The sequence below is a fragment of the Acomys minous genome (genome assembly GCF_964271855.1).
Source record: "Acomys minous genome assembly, chromosome: 17".
NCBI lineage: Eukaryota > Metazoa > Chordata > Mammalia > Rodentia > Muridae > Acomys > Acomys minous.
Window position 1 is genome coordinate 8,321,189 of NC_140500.1, and position 27,537 is coordinate 8,348,725.

A 27,537-nucleotide genomic window follows, 5' to 3' on the forward strand; every position below is an offset into this window, starting at 1 on the left:
GAATCCTCTGATAATTTTCAGGTCTCAACTTTAGGAGAAATAATGGATAACAGTAAAATGGGGGATGGCCCAATAAGTGAGGTTCTTCAGGGTCACATGGACAAGTTGGGTGATCACTTTGATGCCAGCCTAGGACTGATGATACACTGCACATGATGGGAAAACTTCTGGCTTCCCCTGTCTGTTTTGTAAACTGCTAGCTGAGTGTAACCATTGTTTTGAATTATTTTTAAAGATGTGAGTAGTATAAACTTCCTGATGAGTTATATTTAATACACCAAAGAGCTGTGTTTTCAAATCAGTCTTTAATACATGCTAATTCTTCTACCTTTTCTCTAGAACATCAGATTTTACTTTACAGATGTACACGCACGCATGGGCTAACGTCTGACTCTCTGAAACCTTAAATTCTGGTGCATTTCAGCTTGAGCAAAGGGAATGCAATAGCAAAAAATGGGATAGAATCAGAGTAAGTACATAGGCAGTAATCTGAGATATACTAAGTATCCTAGACCTCTGTGGTGGATAACCAAGTGCATGCCAGGCACTCTACTCTACTTCAAACTAGAAACAAAATGCATAGTTTTTGTACTTGTGGACTCTCATCCCCTCTAACATGTAAATTCAATATCTAAGGTCCTGCATTGTCATAAGGAAAGGGACCATTAGCTGTGCTTGAAGGTTGGGAAAGGGAGGATATTAGGAGACTTTGCCATGTACAGAGCATGTGAGATGAATCTTAGTGACGATCGGGAGCTTAAGAGATAGAGGCCAGAGAAAAGTATACAAAGCTGTAGGACTAGTGTAGGTAAAAGTAAAACATTTGCACCCATGGAGAACAGCAGCTTTATCAGTTTGGCAGTTGTGAGGATGAATGGAAAGTGAGGGTAGGACAGGCAAGGATCCCGTCACTGACCAGTCTACATGTACATGTGAGTTTGCATATGATTGACCCACAGGCGAGACCTCTCAATACTTTTATTGTGACTTATAATAGTTGCATTTTGTATGTCTGCCACAGTGTATGTGCACACTCACACAAGTATGTACAACTTGAACGATGCTATTGCAGTGTAGAACTTATCCCTGCACATATTTTATATTATTCAACTCTATCTTGCAACACATGGTGGTCTCAAAACCTGAAGGCTGTTTGCTGCTCCACCGGTAAGCTGGGAGCTGAAGTTTAAAAATTTGTTCTGGTTAATCGGGAGTTTTAAGCAAAATTAGGACAATTAGATTTGTATTTTAAAAGTATGCGCTATTATTGAATATGAATTAGAATAGTAGATCTGAGACGCTAGAGGAATGGCTCAACGGTAAAGAGCACTGGCTGCTCTTCCTCAGGATCCCACTTTGGTTCCCAGCACCCATGTCGGGAGGCTCATCACTACCTGCAATGCCAGTTCCGCATGATCTAATACCTTTTTCTGGCTTCTACAAGATCCACATGCATGTGGTACACATACATATACACAAGCCAAACACTCATAGCCCAAAAAATAAAGATACTAACCAAATATTTTAAAATTATAGAACTGAAACTGAAGGGAAAATTTCCAGACAGTTGGTTTCATCTAAGGTAACAACATTGATGTTCACATTGACGAAAGGATGTGAAATGAGTAATATCTTTGGGACTGCTGTGTGTGTGTGTGTGTGTGTGTGTGTGTGTGTGTGTGTGTGTGTGTGCGCACGCGTGCGTGCGTGTGTGTGTGTGTGTGTGTGTGTGTGCTGCAGGGAATCTATAACTTAGGATGGAGCCCTTGACTTTGGCCTGAGTATCTTCTCAGTAGTAAGAAAAGCTGCTGTATGAACGGCTGTGGAAACAAGCAGCCGGTGGCAAAAATAGTGAGTTCAGACTGTGGACACATGGATGGAAAAGTCTTGTGAATGCCCAGGAGAAATGGAAAATTGATACAAAGACACTGAGTGTTATAAATAGTCGCCTCGTGTGAACGGTGGCTGGATTTAAAGCAAATACGTCCTGTGAATAACTGCAGGGAGTTAGGCTGAAGATAGGAATAGAGAGATGCAGACATTTTGGTACTAGGCACGAAAGTAAAGTATGTGCATGGTGAAGAGGCCACACCCGAGAGAAATAAGTTAAAAGAACCTGAAATTATGAAAATTAGAAAAATAAAAATCCTTGGATGTTCAAATATAAGAAGAATATGATATCAACGTGGTGACAAGTATGAATGCCAAGTGTGACAAAGGGGATTTGTGTGTGTGTGTGTGTGTGTGTGTGTGTGTGTGTGTGTGTGTACTTGTCAGAAATGGGTCCTGACATTTCAGAACCTATGTTCACTTTAGTCCCATTTAGGGCTGAGCACTTGGTCTCTTCTTAGCACAAGATCAGGTAAGTTTTAATTCCTGCATGGATAGAGTGGATGATTTCCACGCCCCACCTCTTACTGGAGAGCTAGCTATAGTAATAGCATTTGTGGAATTATTCTACTTTGAGGTTTGATTATCCCATACTTACTATCCCATGAAGAAATGCGGCAACGCAGTCAGAATCGCCCCTACACCCATGATGAAACATCCGATTCCAATCAGCTTCGGTCTGTGTAGTTTGGATCCAAAGTAACTCACAAATACAATGACTAACAAATTCCCTATAACAAAACCAAGTATTGTCAATTTGATTCATCACAGCAAATAATAATGGGCAATGTATATGGTAGAAAGGAAGGCTCCACGCAGAATAAAGAGAGAAAGCTCTTGGCACTTTCCTCAGTTTGACCGGCCAGGAGAAACTCACCTTAATTAAACTGACCATAGAAAAGTATGAGATTAAGAAAATGTAGTCTCATTCTTATTTTGTTTTATTTTTGTTGCAGATTTATTAATTTTTTCTTTAAAATCATGTGTGTGTGTGTGTGTGTGTGTGTGTGTGTGTGTGTGTGTGTGTGTGTGTATACTCACTCTATGCTTTGTGCCACTCTGTTAAAATATGTTTTGGAAATAATAGAACACACTTGAGTTGTTTGACAATATTGTTGACTCAAATTTTTTTTGAGGAATTTCAAGTTGACTAGATTACACTAAGATGAGAAAAATGGATAAAAGTCCTCCTAATGGGAGAGAAAAATATTAATTGAGTTTTCATACATTCCTGACATTCTTTAAAGCCCTAACATGAGCCTGCCATGGTATTTCCACCCAAAAGTATCACAAATGAACAAATCACAAACAAGGTTGCAGGCAGGTGCTAAAAACACATTAATAATCAAAACACATATGAGGGCAGAGGTACCGTCAGAGCTCAGATTTTAAAAGTTATCTAATTAAGAGCTTTGGTAAAATGTCTGTAAGGAAAGACTATTTGAAATGTAACATTGGTTGGTAATTATCTAGCTCAACAAAGGGGGAAAAAAGATAAAACGAACTCCAAATACGCAAGTCAATTCTAACCTATGTGGAGTTTCATATAAATAGTAAATAGATAGTTACAATGAGTTACCATATATTTGGTAGAAAAAAATGACACAAAATTTAAAAAAAAATGACCAGCAAAAATGAAACAAACCAGCAACAGTAACAACAACAAAAAAAATACGTGAAGTAATGACTGAAGAATTAACTGGGTATAGGAGAGACTTGGGAAAGTGCAGTACCCTTTCTGATGTAAGAGTACTGATTCATAAGATCAGAAATGGCACACTAAGGAGAAAACATATTGAAAAGTTAAAAATAGAAAAATGAAAAAAAGGAAAAGTGTATGAATTCTAATTACACAAGATAGAAAACAAGGGTAGATAGCTCAGAAAACAGGAAGAAGAGAAAATCTACAGAGCCACCCAAGGGCGTTGATGCCAGACGTTTGGTATGTGATGCCAACCTATCTATTGCTGCGCTTTCAGTGCCCAGAGCTCAGAGCAACAAGTGTCTACTAAGCATTTAGAACTACAAGTGGCAGTGGTCACGCAACATCTGCAGGGAACAGCACGTGAGTGCTTCACTGGTGGGAATCTACTGTGGCGGGGCCCACGGAAACCCCTCTCCACTTGGCAAGTGAATTTGGCGGTCTCTGTGCTAATTACCTTGATCACATGTGCTACCCCCAGATGTTACCCTTAGTCCTGAGTATTTTGGGACACATGATCATGTCCCTAGAAAAACGGCTATAGTCACACTAAGTGAGTCTGTGGCAACTGTGGGTAGAAATGGGTCCTGCTTGCATAACTGTTCTGAGGAGGCTGTGTCTGGTGAAGACATAGAACATGGGGAAATTGTGTCTGGTAAACAGAGACTTAAAAAACGGTTCTTGGAAAGAAAGTACTGGGAACTAATAGGTACATATCAGGAGCACATTTTTCAGTACAATGAGCCTGTCTCTGCAGTTTAAAGGTATTATAAAACTAAACTATTTGGTCGTCCACCCTATCAGAGACTTGAGAGGGAATAAAATTAATTACTTGAGTAAACAGGAAGTACAGGTTAGCAGCTTCCAAATTGGAAAAAAAATGACAGAGACAGTTTGCTGCCTGAACAGTCACCCATAACTCCTTATAACGTTGAAGCCTCATCTTCAGCCTTAGGTCTAGATAGATGTTTTAATTTGATAGAGATGAGATATGATATAGATTGATGTACATTCAGAATTTTAGACTCAACAAGATAGGAAAGTGTTTTCTGAAAGCTTGCCCAATACAAATAGCCAAAACACTATGAATGTAACATTAATATACTTCCTGATTGTTTTGTGGTTCTTCTTGCTCTATGTAGTTATAAATGTATATCTAAAAAATAAAAAATATATTATTTAAAAAAGAAGAAGAAGAAGAGTACCATTGCAGACAGGTGCTATTTGATGAATGGACTTATACCCACAAATGGCTAATTTGTCTCTCATCTTGCATAACTATGTAGCCTCATTTGCTGCCAGTTGGGTATGTGCTCATGTCCACAAGACATGTCTGGCTAGACATTTATTTTTGGCTTGCTGAAAATGTGCTGTCTAGTGAAAAATAACGTTGGGAGAATGATTGACTTAGCAGGGGGCATAGGGAAGGAGAAAAGAAAACTATTAGGGGATTTTTGTAATACTATTAGGGGATTTTTGTAATGAGGTTTTTTTTAATTTAATTAATTTGTTCAGATTACAACTCAATTGTTATCCCATCACTTATATCCTCCCATTCCTCCCTCCTGCTTTCAATCTATTCCCCTCCCCTAGGTCTAAGACTGAGGAGGGACCTCCTCCACCAAATGATGGGGCTTTTATAATACTGATATTATGATTTCTTTAAATAAAAGAACCAGTGATGTTATTGCTCAGGCATGTAGGATTGTGATTGTATAAATAAAGACAGCCCCAGCTATTATGGGCCATTTGCTTGAAAGTCAATAGGTGGTCAGTGTCTTCACTCTGAACTGACTCCCTATTCCTTCCCAAGACCTGAACCTTTGCAGCTGGAGCTTGTCTCCAACATACAAGTTGTGGCCATGAGTCTTTAGTTACCAGTGCTCAGAGCTACAAGCCTCAAGATCTTAAATCTGTAAGCCTCTGAAAATACATTCCCAACAAGCAGCGCCTCGTTTACTTCTTTTTTTTTTTTTTACTTCTTATTCATAAATAAAAATGTATTTGAGATATACTAAGGAAAAAGTACTTGTGACACTCAGAGGAAGGATAGCAGGCTACCCAGAAGAGACTTGATACCCTATGAGCATATACAGGGGGAGCAGGTCCCTCTCAGTCACAGTCATAGGAGAGGGGAGGAGGGGAAAGCAGGAGGGAGGGAGGAATGGGAAGATACAAGGGATGGGATAACAATTGAGATGTAATATGAATAAATTAATAAAATATATTAAAAAAAGAAAAAGCAAAGATAAAATTTGGAACCATAGTTTCAAGACTCATGTAGGCAAAGAAACATGCTATAAATACAAATTGAAAATCATTATCATTCTAATTGTGAAACTGTAGCTGCTCAGATAGATATCAGAGAGCACTAGCTGCTCTTCTAAAGGACCTGCGTAGGCTTCCTCTAACCATGTTGGGTAGCTCCAGCTCCTGGACATCCAACACCCCCTTTCAGCCTCCGAGGGTATCCTCACAAATGTGCACATCCTTATACCTACACACACACATACAGGTTTTTTAAAAGACAAGGAAGCGGAATGCTGCAATATACATAGGATGCCAAATACTCTCCACATCACAGATGTTCAGGATTCATGAGGAAATAAATGGCTATTCCTTTATGGAATTACTTGTAAAATACTGAGTCAAATATGTGTTAAGTCAAGTTTTAAAGAAAATGACCATCAAATTTGTAGGAAATATTTGAAATCCACAGGATAGACAGAGTTGTGAAGATCTCCAAATGATTAAAGAGGAAACAGATGCAACTAGCGTCTGCTTCACGCAGTGAGAGAAGAATCCATGTGGGTAATTGTATAGAGCTTGGGTATCACGGAAGAAGAAATTAAAATCAAACTGAAGACAAGAGAGTAGCATCTACAGTGCTGTAAAGCAAAACTCCACAGAGTTAAAGAACATAAATCCAAAAGAGGGTATTCCAATGATCGCCTTTGCTCCTTAAATCAAAGGAAGGATAGCTCTCTCACCTTTTCTTTACATGTAGTTGTCATGTCAGAGGGGAGGTGGAATCTCACAGATTTATTTTGAAGGCCATGTATGTGTCTATGTAAAAATCAATCTTTCAAAATCCTCCTTTCACGTTTAGTGAAATCATTGATCTTAACCCCTAAGCATCACCAGCACTGCTTCCTAAGATATGACATCAAGAAGGACTCAAAATATCGCTGTATTTTGTAGAAAGGATAGAGCTATCCGTGGTTGAGAAGCACTGTACAGTGCACGCCTGAGCTGTTTTTTCCTCTGTAAGTCTGGGTAGTAAAATAGAAACAAACATTACCAATTTCGAAGCTTCCATCAATCAAACCAGCAGTGGAAGACGATATGTCAAATCTTCTTTCTATTTGAGTGATGGAACTTTTCATACAAATTCCACCTAGCGCCTTGCATATGTAGCTGTATGAGAGGGCTGCCAAAAATATCTGAGAAAAAGAAGAAAGAGCAGAAGGGAAAGGTTAACCAAACAAGTCAATGCTGCTTATACTTCATATAGAACCCAATTGCTTTTCCACAAGATACCAGTTCTTGTTTGTTTTTAATTAGAGACAGTATGAGTCTTTATCCTATATCAGTTGACAATTGTCTTAGTTCTTTTAATGCCATTGTTGTACAGATAACTTTCTAGCTTGGTTATCATTACAGCAGTAAAGTTAACATTATTAGATTATAAAAATGGTTTCTATGTGAAGAATCTTGGTAGGTCATCACTTTAGCCTAAGCTTTGATTCAGCAGAAGCCAACTCTGGGGACTGGCTGCATGATTTCAAAGTCAGCACTTTTGGAAACCTGGATGAAAAGTGAAATCTGAGAAGTTAATGGAGGCCCCATATACGATAGAAATGACTGGCATTTGATCTAAGAATTGGTCTTGGCTACCTGCCTATTACCATGAGGAGACACCATGACCAAAGCAACTTATAAGGAAGAGCACTTAATTGGAGGCTTGTTTAGAATTTTAGAGGGTTAGCTCATGGTGGGTAGTACGGCCTCAGGTGGGCAGGTAGAGTACTTGAGCACTAACTAACAGCCCCTATGTTGAGACAATCATGAGGCCTACAGAGGAAAACCTGGGAGTGAAATGGTCTTTCTGAAATCTCAGTGCCCACTCCCAATGATGCATCTCTTCCAACAAGGCCACATCTTATCCCTACCAAAGAGTTCAAATACTTGGTGACTAAACATTCAAATATATGAGCTTATGGGGGCGAGAGCATTCTCACTTTAAATACCACAGATAAAAGGGTTATTTGTATATAAAGTGATTGTCATTCTAACAAAACCTGGTGATTTTCTTTTCTTTTTTCTTTGATTCATTTTTCCCTCTCCAGCCTACATTTATATTGATAAGCAAATTCTTTTTGCTCTAATATTAAAATATAAGAATATTATAGAATGCAAGTCTGTGTCTCACCAAATCCCTATGTTGAAACCTTAGCCACAGGTAGGTGACTATTGGGAGGTTGTTGCTGGTTCTTGAGAGTTCAACCTTCACACTGTGATGAGTGACCCTATGACAAGAGAAAGCAGAGTGCTTGCTCCTCTTCCTCTGTCATGCAAGGATGCTGTCAGAGGAAGTTCACCTGAACATCCAAAAAGACAGCCATCACCTGACCCTGCCCCTGGTGAGACATTAACTCCAGTCTCAGCCCCCAGTGATGGGCAGAATCAAGTGCTGTTCTTCAAGTTGCCCGATGTGCACATTTCTCATCAGAGCATGCAGGTTAAAAGGAGTGACATATTTGAAGTGTTGAAAGAATCGGTAATAAAACCAGTCAACTAAAAGCTGTGCTCACAAAACTGTCCTTTAAGAGCCAAGGAGTAATTAATATTTTACACCAATGAGTAAAAAGAGTGGGAGCTTTTTACAAAACTTGCACAGTGGGAGATGACGGAGGGCATGTGGAGTCTGATGGGTAGACACACAAGGATGACAGACAGATACGCAAACCTGTACAGGGATGCACAAGTCCTTGGCAAATAAAAATACAGCCACATAGAACCTTGTATTATTAAATACAAGTATCTCAATCATCGATCAATCTGTAATAGAGTTTTCTGTTTAAATCCTTAATTATAAATTATAAATCTCTCAATGAAAAAAATGAATGATCTGCATCAATAATAGCATATTTTACATACAGTTGAGCTTAATATTATGTTAAAATACATTTTAAAGGCAATTGCAATGGTAATACACAAAGGGACACAAGAGCAAAATAAAAACATGCCACTGTAAGAAGCATTGGACCTAGAGAAAGATAGTAAAAGAGTGTAAGTGGGGGAAAAAGCAGAAAGATGATTAGCAACAGGAAGTATTTTGTGTCAGTGGTTACATTAACGTAAAGAAACTTATCATGCCAAAGCCTGCTGATTGATTTAAAAGATAAAATTAAAATGAACTGGTCTGGAGAGGAGGCTCATTTGTTAAAAGCACTGTATGCTGTTCCAGAGGTCTTGGGTTCAGTTTTCATAACCCACATGGAACTCACAACTGTTTGTGACTCCTGTTCCAGAAGATCTCATGTCCTCTTCTGGCCTCCAGAGGAATCAGACATACATGTGGTTCACAGGCATACATAAAGGTGAAACAGTTCATACACAGAATAATAGCATGATGATTTAAAAAATAAAAATGGAACTAAGATACTCACCATATGATTATGTTCAATTAAGTAATGATGTAGTAATCTCTTTTTTGTGCTATTATAGAATTATTTCTATGGATAGTGATAATAATCACTAAACAGGCTGCAATGTTTTCTAAAGCCTGTCTGAATCACCTCAAACTTCCTATTATGTTTCATGTTCAAGAGACATAGTAATATGAGGGAGTTCCTCCAGGTACCAAGGCAGGGAAGTAAACCACCATGCAAAGAGATAAGAATGCAAACCTAGTGCAGATTGACTTCATCAACCTGCATCAGGTTGATGCATCAGGGGAGTCTAATTTCAACACAGTGCACCATCAGCATATTTGAAACATAGTGCAATTTGAGAGAATATTTCCAGGCAACAATCATTCCAATCAGTCCAATTCCAGGTGCACAATAAAGCTGAAGGTATGACTACATAGGAACTCTTTTACAAAGTACACATGACCAAGATGGTGGGCTCTATAGCTAAAAGAGCAAGAACCTAGTGTCTCTGACCAATAGCATAGAGGTCAGTAGGCCAGTAAGCATGTGTCATATCTTCCCTAAAGATGGGAAACAGTCTAGGAAGAGTCTGAGATAATCATTCTGAGGAATTTAAGTGAGGTCTGCCTTAATCTCAGAAAGTGGGTGAGGTCATCTTGCACAGATCGTAAAGAAGTCACCAGGTCATTAACAAGATCTACTCTCTGTTCTCTACTGAAATGCAGGTGTTTGAATTTTATCTCCTCCATTGAGGAGACTCCCTGCATGATTAGCATTCCTGGTTCTCTTAGTGTTTCTCTGTGAGCACAAGGACCTCTGTGTCCTCAACAGAAATAGAGCTAGAGCTAGAAAGAAAGATGGATAGATAAATATAAGATAGATTGATAGATAGATAGATACATATATGCATACATACATACATACATACATACATACATAGAAGATGGAAGATAGATAGATAGATAGATAGATAGATAGATAGATAGATGATAGGTAGATAGATGATAAAGACGCATCAGATAGTAATGACATCTAAGAACAGACATCAGCTATGAAAAAAAATATCTAAAGACAGAAATCTTATAGAAAAAGAGAATTAGGGAAAGATGTTCTATGCAGACAAAAAATGAAGAGACTGGTCATATATTCCACAAAATTAATATCAATGGGCAAAACATTAAAAAAAACCATCAAGACCAGTTCACTACAGAGTCACAATAATTAAAATACATATTCACTCAACAATAAAACTTTCAGTCACCCAAAGTGAAGGGTGACAGAACAGAAAGAAAAACAGTAACAGCTCAGCATCAGGCCATTTGTTGTCTTCACTTTCTGCCATGAATTGATCAAGCAGAGGGGAAGTCAATGAAGAAACAGAGCAGCTAAATAGAGCTATAGAGAACAGTAAGAGCCAGCAGAGACGTGAGAGGGCTCCACTGAGTGACAGCAGAACACAAACCTCCAAAAGAAACCCTGCCATGCCACACAACATGACTATACAAGACAGACAGAGAGAGAGAGAGAGAGAAAGAGAGAGAGAGAGGGGGGGGGGTGTCCCAGAAGACAATTATGAGTCATTTTTGAGGTATTGCCTATCTTTTTGTATATGTAAGACAGAGTCTCCCATGGGCATGGAGCTCTCCAAGTATTCTAGGAGGGTTGGCAATAAAGCATCAAGAAAATGTGTCTCAACCTGGCAGGTCTGGGATTAGGAGTGCATACAGCCACACATTTGTTTCCTTTTTACATGGGTTCTGGAGGTCAAACTTGGGACTTATGCTTGCAAGAAAAATGCTTTACTGACTGAGTTATCTCCCAAAAGCAATTTTTAAAGAATAAACTATATGAATTATTTTCTTTTTTAAAGAGTAAATAATATGAATTAATTAATTATAAAGAAGTACATAATAATAATTACTTTTTCTACCATGATGGAAAGAAACTAGAAAATAATAGCAAAACAAAGACCAGAATATCCACATATATATGACCTAAACCACACATTTTTAAACAACCAATGGATCATGAAAAAATTTAAAGTATTTCAGGAAATACCTGGAAACAGGTGGAAGTAAAGACAAAATATTTTAGAACTAATGGGATACAATGAAACAAATTTTTAAGTAGAATTTGTTTAAGGATTGTTACTAAAAAGAAGTAAGATTTCAAACAACCTAATTTTGCCCCTGAATGTGCTAGGAAAAGATGAAATGACAAAACTTAAAAGTAGAAAAAAAAAAAGAAGAGTGAAAATGAGAGATAACTTATATATCTAAAATTAGAAAAAAAAAAAAAGAGAGAGAACATATAGAGTGCCTTAAACATAAAAAAGAATTGCTAAAGTTACTATGAAAGATTTTTATAATGACAAATTGAAATAAAATTCTTAGAGACAAACAATCAATAAAAACTGACTCAATAATTAATAGCAAGTTTGAGCACACATGTAACTAATGAAGAGAATAGAGCAGTAGTGAGAACGCCTTATAAGAAAAGTAGGACCAGCTGGCTTTACTTGAGAATTGTATCAAACAGAGATGAATTAAACAACCATTTCCAAATTCTCTCAAAGGACTGAATGAAGAGAAAGGGACATTCACGCACTTAGTGTCATCACTATCTCGCTGACACCTACATGGGATAATGACACAAGAGAAGATTATGGTCCAGGAATCCTGCTGAATATCTAAACAGAAATGCTTACCAGCATGCTAGCAGGCAGAACGCAACAGCACACGGAGAACAAGGCAACACAAGAAACTTTGATTTCACGTGTTGTTCCATTGCATTCTATTATTTTTGATATGCTATATTTTTACTTTCAACTGTCACCAGATAGTTTCACTATTACCTTGAAATGTCTTAATAATCCATTGGTCATTTTAAAAAATGTGTTTCATGGGTAATAGACCAATGGCCCAGTGATTAGAACATGTGCTGCTCTTCCAGAAGACCTGAGTTCAGATACCAGCACCCTGCAACTGTCTCTATGTCCACCTCCAGGGTACCAGGTACTCTCTTCTGAACCCTGTGGGAACCTGTATTCCAGTACACACACTCATACACAGACACACCTGGATACATGATTTTAAAATAGTAAAAAAACAATCCTTTGGGTGGAAAAAAAACATCCTATTAAAAACATGAATTTTCTTGTTTTTATTTTTCTACTGGTTTCTAGTTTAATTCCACCACAACAGGGGAAAATAATTGTGCTATAATTTAATGTTTTAAAAATTGTTGAACTCGGTGGTTCTTAAACCAAAAATGAAAGAATGATTCAATTTATCAAAATCAGTCCATCTAAAGTCACACATAAACACACATAAATAACAAAAAAATTTATTATCTCAATAAATGTAGAAAAATCGTAATAATTTATTTACTGTCAAAAAAATAAAAACAAAAAATCCTTGTCTAAATCCTAACTATGGGAGCTCTGACTGGTGGATACAGCAGAGATACTTCCAGGAATCCAGGGGCATCCTGGTGATACAGACAGAGCTGTAACTAACCAAGGACAAGCCATGGTCCATGCATGGGGAGCTCCTGAAAGGTCAGAAAAGATGTTCTGTGCTTTTCATGATTTCAGTCTTAAAAGAAACATTCAACACCCAAAATTTTACAGTCAAACCATAAATTGGTTTTATAAGAACAAATAGATAGGGCTGGAGAGGTGGCTCAGAGGTTAAGAGCACTGTCTGCTCTTCCAGAGGTCCTGAGTTCAATTCCCAGCAACCACATGGTGCTTGCAACCGTCCAAAATGTGATGTGGTGACCTCTACTGGTGTGAAGGTATGCATGCAGGCAGAACACTTATTAGTAGTGAATAAATGCAGCTTTTAAAAAAAAAAAAGAAGAGAAAAAATAGATGACAGACATAAATATACTGAGCACATAGATCCCCAATGTTCCAGAATATTATGGGGGCATAAAATACATTTATATAAATATAAATTTCTTTAGATTATTGATATACTTACTATTATGCTCACTTTATAACTCTGAAATTGTCACCATAATCCTATTTATAATGTGTAACTTAATTTTAGAATAAGAATGACAGAAGTTTACAAAGTAGCAAAAAAGAGAATTGAAATCTCCAATAAGAACACATTGGACAGCTAGCAGGGCAGTACATTTCTCTGTGTGAGGTTTCAAACAGAAGTAAAAGTTTTCATCCATTATGTTAAAACTTTTGAACTTTGTTTTATTCTATATGTATCAGTTGGGTTGCAACTGATTTACTCAACAAACATGAACTGCAATTACAAGAACGCACTTGCTCTATTCAGCTTTTGTGTCGAGAATAGTGTAATATGCCACAGACTGTAGCATAAGCCATGAAACCTAAGGTGCTAACTGAAACCTTCTGAGGACAAGAGCCAGCCAGAGGCAAGCTGTACAGCGCGGACTGAGTCCTGTCACCAAGATCTATGCTATGAAATGCCCAGGAAAAAGGTGACTGGGGCCCCTCTCAAGTGAAGCTTTTATAGATGCAGCCAGTAGTAGCTGAGATGAATATTTGGAGCTTAAAGAAATTTACCCAAAGAGGAAACAGCCAACGAGAGCAAATGGGAAATAGGGGCTGATGATATGGCTTGGCAGGTAAGGTGCTTGCTGCCAAACTCAATGATCTGAGGTCAGTCCCTAGGATCCACATGATAGAAAGGTAGAATCAACTCTTGCACCAACCTCCAAATGTGTACCATCACACACACACACACACACACACACACAAAGTAAAATAATTTTTAAAAATAACATGTCCTAGGAAATGAGCTGTTGTGGGTCAATTCTGACAGCCACAATGAAAAAGAACAAAGAAATCTTTGCAAAGCTGACCTCATAATTAAACAGAAGGAATAATCAGGAATCTGCTGTAAAAAAGAAGGTAACAGACATCCAAAGTTACAGATAGAGCCCAAAGGCAAAAGGACAGTGTTTTTGGTTTTGTTTTGTTTTGTTTTGTTTTGTTTTGTTTTTTGTTGCAGCTTCTGCTCTGCAGCAGAAGTGTTGATATAAGAAATCAAGGACGGGGCAGATTTCACAATCACAAATAAGACAGATCAGACTCCTCAGAGAGATTTGTTGAGGGTGGTTTTGTGAGTAGCCAGATAAAGATCTTATGACTAATTCCTGGAGCATTTCCTACACTATTTGTAACTTTTATTTTGTGGATGTTTTATTTGATAAGTTTCACCCACATTTGATGTGTTATAATTCTTAGCCTTGGGTGAAATCCTAACTATTGCCTATGTCATCAGCTCTCACTGCTTTCACATTGTATTTAATTTTATCTATTTATTTATTTATTGTGTTTGTGTGGCTGCATACATGCCATGGCACATGTAGAAGTGCCTGTTGGCCTCTATTTCTCCTAGTGTGAATGGTAAAGAGGAAAGAAGAGAGGTGAATCCTTGGTAGGGAGAACTGAGCAGGCAGTGAACGGCTGGCTAAGAAGACCAACCATTGGTTGAACAACTAGCTAGAGGAAGCAGTTGTTGAGGAGAGGTTGAGGAATGGAGGAAAAAGAAACACTCTGAGACTCAGGCATATGTGGTACAAGCTGAAGGTCTTAAAGCCCAGGAGAACTTTGCTTCTGGCTCTCTATCTGTCTCTGTTTCTGTCTTTCTGTCTGTCTGACTCCTTGCTCTTTGTCACCCATCTTTCTATTTCTCTTCTTGCTGTTGCCCAACTTTCTAATTTTCTTTTTTTTTTTCAACTTTCTAATTTTCTTGCTTGCTGTTGCCCATCTACCTATCTCTCTCGCCATTCCTCATCCATCCGTCTCTCTTGCTGGTCCCCATCTCACTGTAGCTTACTCTCTCGTGTCTGTTACTTGTTTGCCCTTTCTCTATATCCTTGGACCAACCCCAGTATTTTACTGAAATAAAGTTCAATTTTTTTCATTACTGATAACATCATGATTTTTTTCATCTTTTACAATCACAAGGGCAATAAAAAAAATCAACAGAGTAATAAGAAAATACAAACAGTTCTGTAACCTACAACAAAAATCAATCAATTTTCAAGCAATGGTCAGCATGACCTGATCGTTGCTTTTTAAACAATACACGGGACAGTTTAATCACAAATTTCCCTGGGCTAAAGCCAATGTGTATACAAGAGGTCATAGCAACATAGCTTGATCTAAATAGTCTCTAAAGAAAAATCTTGACCTACTTCCAATCCCAGACCAAGTGTGCTATGTGCTATCCAAGCTAGGCTAACTGCAAAGGGTTCCACTATTATAAAATAGCTGTAAAGCATGACATTTCAAGTCTACCTTCCAGTGCTCTCAAAGCAGATTCTAAAGAAACATTTCTACAGGTAACAGTATCTAGCCAGGTAGTTTTATGTTCAGGTCTTTACTTTCTTACATGCAGTTTCTACTTAAGTGCTCACAGTCAGAGCAAAAAACGCTATCATTGTCTCAAGCCTTTGACCAGATGCCCTCTTTTGACACTCTTTGTGGGAAAAAGTTTGCCTTGTATGATTTTTCCTTAGGCTGAGAAATAAAGAGAAAAAAACAGTATTAGGAGAAATAGCAAATTTTAGACATTACATCTGGACCATACATACTATTTAGGAACAGTGGTGATCAGCAGAGATCTTTAGAACTTGTCAACAAAACATCAGCAGCTGCTCTGGATGTCTAGTGATCATGCTGGACAGTCAGGAGATCTCTGGAACTTTGTCAAGCAAAGCTTCTATGACTTATCCTTGTGTCCGACACAGTGATTGAAACTTAGGGCTTTAGACATCTTTACTCAATAGCACCTTTCTTGCCGAGCCATCTCTCAGCCCTTCTACATTTAAGATCACTTTACTTACAAAACTAATTGTGGTCATAAATTGTTTCTTTAATATAGTCAATTTTTTATAATTTTTAAAATGATACTAAAGTTACAGAGGACTTGGAAAACACACACACACATGTATAGTGATACATGTACAGTGACAGGGTCTCACTGGGTAGACTAGGCTGCCATTTTATGTGTGCTTAAATTTGCAGAAAGTTTAATTCCCTAAGAGAACACGAATGTCAACTAGGAACTATTGGCAATTATATTATGTCAGCACATGTGTGTCAGTTTTTAAAAAGAAGTACTCTTCCTCTATTTAAAAGTTGTTAAAAGGAGGAAAGGCTTTATATGTGTGTGGAGAGAATAGAGACGATGTTTTCATCCTTCATTCATACTGGTATAGAAATGGAATTCAGAATACAGGCAGAAAGGGAGAGCCTTAGCTTTGTCTTATTTGCTTTGAAGTGGCAATATGGTAATTTTGCACTGTTGAACAATGCCCATTGCAGTACAGAGGTACAAGAATCTGAAGAGCAGAGGTCACATGAGATAAGTTCTCTGTAACCTAGTTAACTCAAGGTGAAGATTTATAAAAGAGTGTCACCATATATAAAGGCACGGTGCTATGTGACTTCATTATCCACCTCACTTTTAGACATTTGTACCCACTAAATCTGCAGATGCCCGTCATGAATGTGGGCTGTGTTCATAGGCTTGAATAAGTGTGAGAACCTGATGAATGATTCAAGCTATGAAGATAAAATCTCAGACACATAGAGAAAACAACGGTAGATAGTCCAGTGGTAAAGTTCCCATAGAATCTTTCAGGTACTAACATGATATAAATCCAGTTACTTTAGTAATATGGGACAGAGTTGAGAAAATGAATGTAGAACAAAAGTGCCTCATGCCAGACTTTGTTCCCCAACTCTGGTGGTTTAGAAGAGAATGTTCCCCATTGCCTCATATATATGAATGCTTGGTCCCCAGCTAGTGAAACTGTTTGGGAAAGATTAGGAGGTATTGCCTAGCTGGAGTAGGTGTGGCCTTGGAGCAAGTGTGTCATTAGCAATGGGGTTCAGTGTTTCAAAAGTCCATGCTAGACTCTCTCTGTCTCTGTGTCTCTCTGTCTCTGTCTCTGTGTCTCTGTGTCTCTGTGTCTCTCTGTGTCTCTGTGTCTCTCTGTGTCTCTGTGTGTCTGTTCTCTCTCTCTCTCTCTCTCTCTCTCTCTCTCTCTCTCTCTCTCTCTCTCTCTCTCTCTCTCTCTCTCTCTCTCTCTCTCTCTCTCTTAGCTCCTGACACAGTGCCATGGTGTCTCTTCACAGCAATAGGACAGTAACTAACATACCAATTACAAACTTTGAGACATAGGATGGCTAGTTCTTGGTCAACTTGGCACAAGTTAGGATTGCTAGAAAGAAACCTCAAGGCAAGTCTGCAGGGCATTCTCTTGATTGATGATTGACATGAGGAGAGTACCCACCCCACTGGGGATGGTGCCATTCCTGAGCAGACTAAGCCATGAGAAGCAAGCCAGTAAAAGTGCTCTTCCATGGTCTCAGCTTCCGTTCTGCCTCCAGGTTCCTTCCCTGTTAAGTTCTGCCCTGTGGTTCCTCAGTAATGGACTATCTAAGATGAAATAAACCCTCTGCTCCCCAAATTTATTTTGGTCATGGTCTCTAGAACAGCAATAGAAACCTAAATAAACAAGAGATAAGAAAAGAAAGCATTTTCTCTGGGTGCACCTAAGGCTTCTTTCCTCATCTATAAAACAGAGATATCTGGTTGATGGAATTTACTAAGGATCAAGTTCATTAGCAGAAATAAAGCAGTACACTAGTACCTGGCATGAAGTAAGTATTCAATAAATGTTAGTCATTAGTACTATTGCTTTTTCTGTCTTGCGAATCAGGCTGCAAGTAACATGCTTCACATAAACATCTAACTCTAACTCTTTCTCTGTTCTCCAGACATTCTGTAGGAGATATCACATCACTATACACAAGCAGATGAAATTATCACAACACAGCATAATACCCCAGAGATACAGTGTCATTTCATTATGTTAATCAGTGCCTTCTCTGATCTTTCCTTCTATTTGGACACTATTCAGGTGTTTCATCAGAACAGACTTTGCCAGAAGTCACGGAAAACAAATAGATTTCGTGTTCCCTGGGCAAAGTTAAAGGGATTGGTTTCTTTTTATTTATTTATTTATTTATTTATTTATTTATTTATTTATTTCTTCTTCTCCTCCTCCTCCTCCTCTTCCTCCTCCTCCTTCTTTTTTCTTCACATTCTTGCCACTGAGTTTTAGATCTGTTGTCTGCATTTGGCAACTTAAGATCTCAACCTCAGATCTTAAAATGCTGGAGAAAGGCAACCACAGTCGATATCTTGTCCTTTACTAAGCTTTAAGACTTTGTCTTGGTTCAAATGTTTTTATTTTATAAGGAAAATGTCAGACTTATTATACTTTGCTGACTTGGCTTCTTCACATCTCACCACTCCTTTTTCCTGTGTGTGAAGTAGCCTGCATCATGGATTACCCATAGTTTTGTGACAAAATAAAGGGCAGTATTATTGTGTTCTCAGATGAGAAAAATTAAATGACTGTACTAAGTTTTTAGTGAGGTCTTTGTGCCAGAGCTTTTATTAATGGCAATTTTGTTTTCATCAGACTATGTTCTTTTGTTATCAGAGTTTTTAAAAATACTAAGAAAATAAGAATAATTCAACAGTTTGAAACTATAGAATGGCTTGTAGAGACTAATCTAGATTTTTAAGTTGATTCCAAGAGTATTTTACATATCACACACATTTTCACTTTAACGTTTATAGTTATCTCATGGTCCATCAATTGCCAGATAAGATAGCAAAATATTTTTAATTTTACAATGTTAATAAATATTCACACACCACCAAAGGAAAACTTTGCCCAAATTTTAAAACACTTAAATCAAGACAAGATTGTGTTGTTAAAATTTTATACTTCAATGAAAATTCTAACTTCAAACATGATGTTTTTTAAATAACTGGTGTCCTATTTTATCAGTAAAAAATCCCTCTTTATTTATTTTTGTTTGGAAATATGACACTCATCCTACCTTGAATCCATTGCAGTGCCTTGTGATTCTTCGTCTTGAAGGCTGGGACTCTGCAGCTTTGCTTGAATTCTGAGTGTGGTCCATGATTGAATAGTCCGTGTGAAGGGAATGTCGCCAATCACTGTTGATAATAAATACTTCCTTTGAAATGATTACCCACCCAGAAACAAAAGGTGTCATTTACTTTGCTTTAACAATATACAATTTAGCAATGGAAAATCCGTAATGTCAACCCTAACAGTTCTATCCCTGATATTTATTAAGGGCTGCCTAGGGCTCAGTCACTGAACTACGTAAGTGCTGGACACACAATTGAGAAAGAAAACACAATATTCTAACTGCATGGATATTTTTAAAATTTAAACTGGTAAACATATGAAGAGAAATGCAAATCCAGTAAGATAAAAGATTTATTTATATTTGAAATGAACACAAGTATTAAATTAGAGAAGCTAGGGTTCAGATATCACTCTGCACTTCTAGGTAATATGGCCTAAGAATGGAAATCATGTATTAAATTTGTCTTCAAAGTTTTATAAAGTGCCAAAATAGGCCTTACACATGGTGGACAGTCAAAATAAACATGCTATGGCCTGTAACAAAAACTATAATGATGGCTTCGCAGATGGAAAGAGCAAGGTAGAGTTCACGTTTCATAAAATGTGTTAGGTTCCAGGAGCCTCAGAGACACCAGCCACGTGGGACTAATCTTGAGAAGTCATTTGTTTTCCAAGATAAAAGATGGTTGAAAACACAAAAGATTAAAAACGATCAGAAACCTTCCCTATGCTTTGTCACTATGTTCAGAAGTAAATAAATATGTAGTTTTCCTTCAAAACATGAATGGTGTCTTATCATCAACACTGGCCCATGCTCTTTTCCCTGATAGATATATTATATGTCATTTATATAAAGGGGATTCTTGTTCCTTTATACAGAGCAAGGTGCTTGCTGTATTGCCCATGCTATATTTAACTAGTTCCATATAGATTAGCAATTATGATAAACTCAAGTATAAATCATCATCATACCTGTTGGTAAATTCCTATTAGTGTTTGGTACCAAGTATAAGAAAAACTGTGCTTTAAGTGTTTGAGTCCTTAATCTGTTTTTGTTTGATTAGTTTTGTTTTTTCAAGATGAAGCTTCTTTTTGCTTCTTTTTGTAGCTTTGACTGTCCTGAAACTAGCTATGTAGACCAGGCTGGACTCAAACTCACAGAGACCCACCTGCTTCTGCCTTCTGAGTGCTGGGACTATAAGGTGTGCACCACCATGCCCAGCTTAAGTTCCTATTCTTAAGAGTAGGAAAATAATCAAGTTTCTTTCTTTGGTTCATTTATGTCTACTAATATGTTTTTCACTAAGATTTAGAAAACTTGCATTTGCTAACATATGTGTCCATGAAGGCATATTTCTGTATCAAAAATATCTATATATGCAAAGAAGTATAAACATGAATTGGATGTGTGCTTATTATACAATATGTTTACTATATGGTAAATGTACAGTTGACTACCATTATTGATGCTAGTTACAATCTGTAAAGTGGATTAGAACATGGAATTCATAAACATCTAAACACTGACTCTTGAGGATCTATCAGAGTGATTCCTGGGTATCTTCTGTCACAACAGTTTAACCAACTTTTCATTTATAGTTGAAGTCTATTAAATACATACACTCACAAGCAATATCTCTCTCTCTCTCTCTCTCTCTCTCTCTCTCTCTCTCTCTCTCTCTCTCTCTCTCTCTCTCATGCACACACACACACACACACACATACAGAGAGAGAGAGAGAGAGAGAGAGAGAGAGAGAGAGAGAGAGAGAGAGTGTGTGTTTTGGTCTCTGTCAGGTACTTTTGCATGAAAGAACTCTAAATTTGACTTTGCCATGTTTTAAAGAATAAACTTGGTGACCAAAAAAGCCACAAAAATGAAGATTATATGCAAAAACACACTATTGACACTCAAATGACAAAGTGTGGCCTCATTTCCTAATCCCTCCATTGACAACACAATCTTTTTGGCATTTGGCTCATGCTGCCATTAGCCACAAAGCATCAGCACTATTGATTTTTGATGTTATAAATAGGAAATTTGCTAAAGCACAATCTATGAATAATGAGGGTTAACTGTGTATATTACACATTATTTTTCTGTTTTCTTATATATGTATGTATGCATGGTCATCTGTATGAAATGCATGCATATACATGTAGTTATATGTATGTGTATGTACATGTGTGTGTTCATGTTCAAGTATATGCAGATGCATGTTTGTGGGCAGGTGCATATGTTTGTGTGTGTGTGTGTGTGTGGTTACACACAAATATATGTATATATAATCTATATACATAAATGTGGATCAACAAAATATTGGAGTGTTATCACTCATATAAATATAAATAAATATAATTCTATGCAGACCACAGAAATACATGCCTATATTCAAATAACTGAACACCAATTGTTCCATTTTCTTCACATGTTTTGGCCAATCTAGTACCTGCTTCTGTTCAGCTCCAAGGTCAGGCGGTAGGAGTAGAAAATCAATCATGTTGTGTTGAGCACATAAGAAATCCTTTAATAAGTTTCACATTTTCCCATGCATGTCTTTGTTCGAGATCAAACATTAGCAAATAGATTTTAACATGTAATCTCATACTGGCAATGCTTGTGTAGTATACTGTCATGTTTTGCTTTACACCTAGCCTTCAGATAGGTAGATAGATAGATAGATAGATAGATAGATAGATAGATAGATAGATAGACAGATAGATAGATATACTCACACATCTGAAGGCAGCTGTCTCAACCCTCCCATCCTTCAGTGGATTACCCTCCATCCTTGCCTACCTCCCAATGCATACTCTATCTGGACTTAGAACCTTTCATGGATCCCTATACTACACAAAATACAATTTATATTTTCCATTTGGTGTCCTCACAATCTAAACCCAGCTCTTGTTTGAAATTTTATTTTCAGTTCACTCACAAAGCCCTCCATACATGGAGACACCATTTCATGATGGTTGTTCTCCACCCTTTTGAAGTTTCTTCTGGAAACATGAAATCTTCCTCACGTCAAGGTTGTGTGTCTTCCCCAACCATCTCTTTTCAATATTCTCTTTACCGCCAACAAAACAATCACTACGGTTCTGATATTCATGGGGTGAGTGCATCATGCAAGCATCACGCTCTTTATTTTCCTCCCTTTTTAGACAGACTAACTGTGTTTACTTCCAAACCATGGAGGGAAAGAAGCAACACATCTTTGGGAAGATAACTTGTTCTTCCCTGTTTTTCATAAACACTAAGCCATACACTGAACTATAAGCAACCTAGAGGTGAGCGGGTCAGTCTGTGTTTGAGTCAAATGGTGTACTTTGGAATTTGAAGCTTTGCCTGGAGGTGTGGAATGCATTTTTATCTGAATGTGTTGTTTCTAAATGACCAAGAAGGGGTTTTGAACAAAGAATGTTTACAGATGGCCACAGACAATCTTCCCTGAGGAGAATGCAGCCTTTTGGGGAAGCAGGGCCAGCCTCTGATGTTGTATGTCTATATTTATTACTCATGGCTTACCAGGGATGCAACACAGACAAGGAGCCATCTATCCAATGAACCAAGGAGGTGAAGGGAAACAGGGCTCACCCACACTTTTCCTGAGGAGTTGGGGATCATCATACCCCATCTTACTTTGACAATAACAATTTTCTCATCACCTTTGCAAGCTGAAGAGATAAAATGCCATTCCTGGAGATCTCCTTTGTGCTAAGAGCTATGGCCATCATAGTTTTAAATAACTGATTTGGATATAAAGTCAGCAGGAAAATCTCTCCATTTTCTCTCCTTCTGAGTCATACAGATGATGGCATCTGATGGGAGGGAGGGTCGGAGAGGAAGTTTGGAGGCACTATGTATTTAGCTAGGCAACTTCTTTTGTCTAGGTCAGATATAGGAAGCTTTTAAAAGGGGGAGTTAGTCAATAAATAATTGTCCACAGTGAGTGTGAAGGAGGTAACTTGAAGTTCACCATCCCAGACTTGAAGTTCCATTTGTCTAGACAGAACTGGGAATTGATTTCTAAACTCTATTTTTAAATTATCTGTCACTTGATATAACATGAGACTGTGGAAACCTGAGTCATCTTTATCTCCTGAAGGGATTAGTAACAAGGTTTTGAGAGCTACACAGAAGACACAAGCCATACAAGTTGTATCATGCACCATGAGCACCCCCATACATTTCATTTGTATTGTGAAGACAGGGAAGAAATGATGAAAGCATTTGGGGAAAAAAAACCTACCTGATCTCGGCTTCTACAGCAGTTGTGGCATGTCTCGTCTCTATCTGCCGCGAAGGCCCCTCTTTAAAACCACTCAGCTTTTTTTCTGTCAGTTCAACGATGATTAACTATCTCTTCAGGTCACTGTCCTACACAAATAGAAAAAAAAAGCAAACAAAGATCAAAGATCTAACTAGAAATTTGTTCCAGATTCCTGTGTTTCGATTTTGAAAACTCCTTGGAATTTATACCTTATGTTAAACTAATTCTAAAATAATAAGCTTCATTTTTAGAAGTGGCTTGTAGTTTTCATTCAATGTATTGGTTGCCCATTATTTTCTTTGGGAATATAAATATAACATATTATCTAAAGTATTTAAAATTCTTCCAATGGAAAAGAGTACAGTGTAATTCTGAAAAAAGAACCTATGTTGTTTTATTTTCAAGAGAAAATTTACAGCATTGCTTGGTACTTGGGTAGAGTTCTTAAAATTGTAAAATCATTTTATCCTAATGAAATAAAAAAATTGCATAGCTGTATTAAAGAAGCCCCTGAAATAATTGCTGTCAGTGTATAGTTATTTCATTTCTCTGGTTAGATGTTTACCGAGGTACTTATTTTTTGTAGCTATTATGAACAGAACATTTCTCATAAGAATCATCACTGGTATGTAAAAAGGATGTTTTGGATTCTGGGGACATTTGTTTTGTTTGGGTTTGGGTTTGGGATTTTCTTTTTTTTAATTTTTACATAAGTAATTTAATCAGATTACATCTCAATTGTTATCCCCTCACTTGTATCTTTCCATTTCCTGTTCCCCTCCCCTAGGTCTGTGACAAAAGGGGTCATTGTTCCCCACCATATGATCACAGTCTATCAGTTCTCTTCCTAGTAGCATACTTACTCTTCCTCTGAGTGTCACCAGGTCTCCCCACCAAGGGGGAGTGGTCAAATAGGGGGCACCAGAGTTCATGTCAGAGTCAGTCCCTGCTCTCCTCACTGTTGTGGAGTGTGCTGTCCATTGGCTAGATCTGGATAGGGGTTCTAGATTTACTTCATGAATTGTCCTTGGTTGGTGCATTAGTTTGAGCTGACCCACCTGGGTCCAGATTCACTAGCCTTAGTGGTCTTCTTGTAGGTTTCTAGGACCCTCTGGATCCTTCTAATTCCCCATTCGTCCTTACCTCTCTCACCTAAAGTCCCAATAGCAAGTCCCAGTATCTATCCCAATCTCAAGCTAAGTAAGTATTTCAGGGGGCCTCTATGTTGGGCTAATGTCCAATTATAAGTGAGTATATACCATGTGTATCTTTCTGGGCCTGGGTTAACTCACTCTGGATGATCATTTCTAGTTCCATCCATTTGTCTGCAATTTCAGGATTTCCTTGTTTTTAACAGCTGATTTGTATTCCATAGTGTAAATGTACCACAGTTTCTTTATCCATTCTTCTACCGAGAGACACTTAGGCTGTTTCCAGGTTCTGGCTATTGTGAATAAGGCTGCTATGAACATGGTTAAGCATATGATATGTCTTTATTGTGTGGTAGAGCATCTTTTTGGTATACTCCAAAGAGTGGAATAGCTCGGTCTCAAGGTAACCCTATTCCCACTTTTCTGAGAAAGCACCAGATTGATTTCCAAAGTGATTGTATAAGTTTTTACTCCTGCTAGCAATGAAGGAGTGTTCCCCTTTCTCTACATCCTCACCAGCATATGCTGTCACTTGAGTTTTTGATCTTAGCCATTCTGATGGGTGGAAGATAGAATCTCAGAGTCATTTTGACTTGCATTTCCCTGATGACTAAGGAGGTTGAGCATTTCTTTAAGTGTTTCTCAGCCATTCAATATTCCTCTGTTGAGAATTCTCTGTTTAGTTCTGAGCCCCATTTCTCAATTGGGTTATTTGGTTTGGTGGTGTTTAATTTCTTGAGCTCTTTATATATTTTGGATATTAGACCTTTGTCAGAGGTAAGGTTGGTGAAAATCTTTTCCCAGTCTGTAGGCTTTTGCTTTGTTCTGTTGACAGTGTCTTCTGCCTTACAGAAGCTTCTCAGCTTCATGAGGTCCCATTTGTTAATTTTTACCTTAGAGCCTGGGCTAGTGGAGTTCTGTTTAGGAAGTTGTCTCTTGGGCCAATGAGTTCCAGGCTCTTCCCCCACTTTTTCTTCTAACAGATTTAGTGTTTCCAGTTTTATGTTGAGGTCTTTAATTCACTTAGACTTCAGTATTTATCACCATTTATCCATGGTGATAAATATGGATCTACTTGCATCTTTCTACATGTAGACATGCAGTTAGACCAGCACCATTGGTTAAAGTTGCTATCCTTTTCTATTGAATAGATTGGGCTTCTTTGTTAAAAATCAAGTGTCCATACTTGTGTGGATTTATTTCCGAGTCTTCAATTCTATCCCATAGGTCAAACAGCCTATTGTTATGCAAGTACCATGCTGTTTCAATTACTGTTGCTCTATAGTACAGCTTGAGATCAGGTATGGAGATTCCTCTGGAGGATCTTTTGTTATACAGAATTGCTTTAACTATTCTGAGTTTCTTTGTTTTGTTTTGTTTTTCTATATAAAATAGAGAATTGATCTTTCAATTATTTGGAAAAATTTTATAGGTATTTTGATAAGGATTGCATTGAATCTGTAAATTGCTTTTGGTAAGATAACTATTTTTACTATGTTACTTCTCCCAATCCATGAACAAGGGAGATCACTTCATCTTCTGATGTCATCTTCAATCTTCTTCTTCAGAGATTTGAAGTTTTTTTTCAAACAAGTCCTTCACTTGCTTGGTTAGAGTTACTCCTAGGAGCTTTATACTGCTTGTGGCTATTGTGAAGGGTGTAGTTTCTCTCATTTCTTTCTCAGCACGATTGTCATTTATATACAGGAAGGCTACTGACTTTTTTGAGTTAATTTTGTGTCCAGACACTTTGCTGAAGGTGTTTATCAGCTGTAGGCGTTCTCTGGTGGAATTTTGGGGATCATTTATATATACTATCATATCATCTGAAAATAAGGATAATTTGACTTCCTCCTTTCCTATTTGGATCCCTTGATTTTTTTTTGTTGTTGTTGTTGTCTTGTTGCTCTGACTAGAATGTCTAGAACTATATTGAAGAGATATGGAAAAAGTGGGCAGCCTTGTCTGGTCCTTGAATTTACAGGAATTTCCTTAGGTTTCTCTCCATTTAATTTGATGTTGGCAATTGGCTTGCTATATATAGCCTTTATTATGTTTAGGTATGTACCTTGTATTCCTGATCACTCCAAAACTTTAAGCATGAATGGGTGTTGTATTTTCTCAAATGCTTTTGTGGCATCTAAGGAGAAGATCATGTGTTTTTTTTTTCTTTCAGTTTGTTTATATGGTGGATTACATTGATGGCTTTCCATATGTTGAACCATCCCTGCATGCCTGGAATGAAACCTACTTGGACATGGTAAATCATATCTTTGACTTGTTCTTGTATTCAGTTTGCTAGTATTTCATTGAGTATCATCAATTTTCAGAAGAGAAATTAGTCAGAATTAGTGATTATGTTTTGCTACAGTGTAGCTATCTATTTCCTGTGTTATTTTGGCTGTACTTTGTCACTTTGGGTTGGAGTTTTCCTTCTAGTAATTTCTGTAAGGCTGGATTTGTGAATAGAGGCTGTTTAAATTTGTTTTTGTCATGAACTACCTTTTTTTTTTCCATCAATGGTTATTGAAAGTTTCATTGGGTATAGTAGTCTGGCCTGGTATCTGTGGTCTCTTAGAGTTTGCAAGACCTCTGTCCAGGCCCTTCTGGCTTTATGGTCCCTGCTGAGAAGTCAGGTGTAATTCTGTTAGGTTTGCCGTTATATGTTACTTGGCCCCTTTCCCTTGCTGATTTTAATATATTTTCTTTTTTCTGTACATTTTGTGTTTTAATTATTACATGGTGGGAAGATTTTCTTTTCAGGTCTATTCTATTTGGTGTTCTGTAGGCCTATTGTATGTTTATATGCATCTCCTTTAAATTGGGGAAATTTTCTTCTACAGTTTTGTTAAAAAATATTTTCTGGGCCTTGAAGCTGGGCGTCTTC

General features: G+C 37.6%; 1 protein-coding gene across 1 annotated transcript in view; it reads right to left on the reverse strand.

Annotated features, from left to right (window-relative positions):
* SLCO1B3 (solute carrier organic anion transporter family member 1B3) overlaps positions 1–27,537 on the reverse strand; it is a gene marked incomplete at its 3' end in the record, with an annotated part of 69,705 nt that overhangs the window by 30,677 nt on the left and 11,491 nt on the right. Inside the window, exons 2-5 of the mRNA XM_084766252.1 lie at positions 23,479–23,606; positions 19,169–19,289; positions 6,894–7,035; positions 2,489–2,621 (exon numbers count right to left, since the gene is read on the reverse strand). Of these exons, the coding sequence (XP_084622378.1) occupies positions 2,489–2,621; positions 6,894–7,035; positions 19,169–19,252 (359 nt within the window). The 5' untranslated portion in view covers positions 19,253–19,289; positions 23,479–23,606. The remainder of the gene's footprint in view (positions 1–2,488; positions 2,622–6,893; positions 7,036–19,168; positions 19,290–23,478; positions 23,607–27,537) is intronic.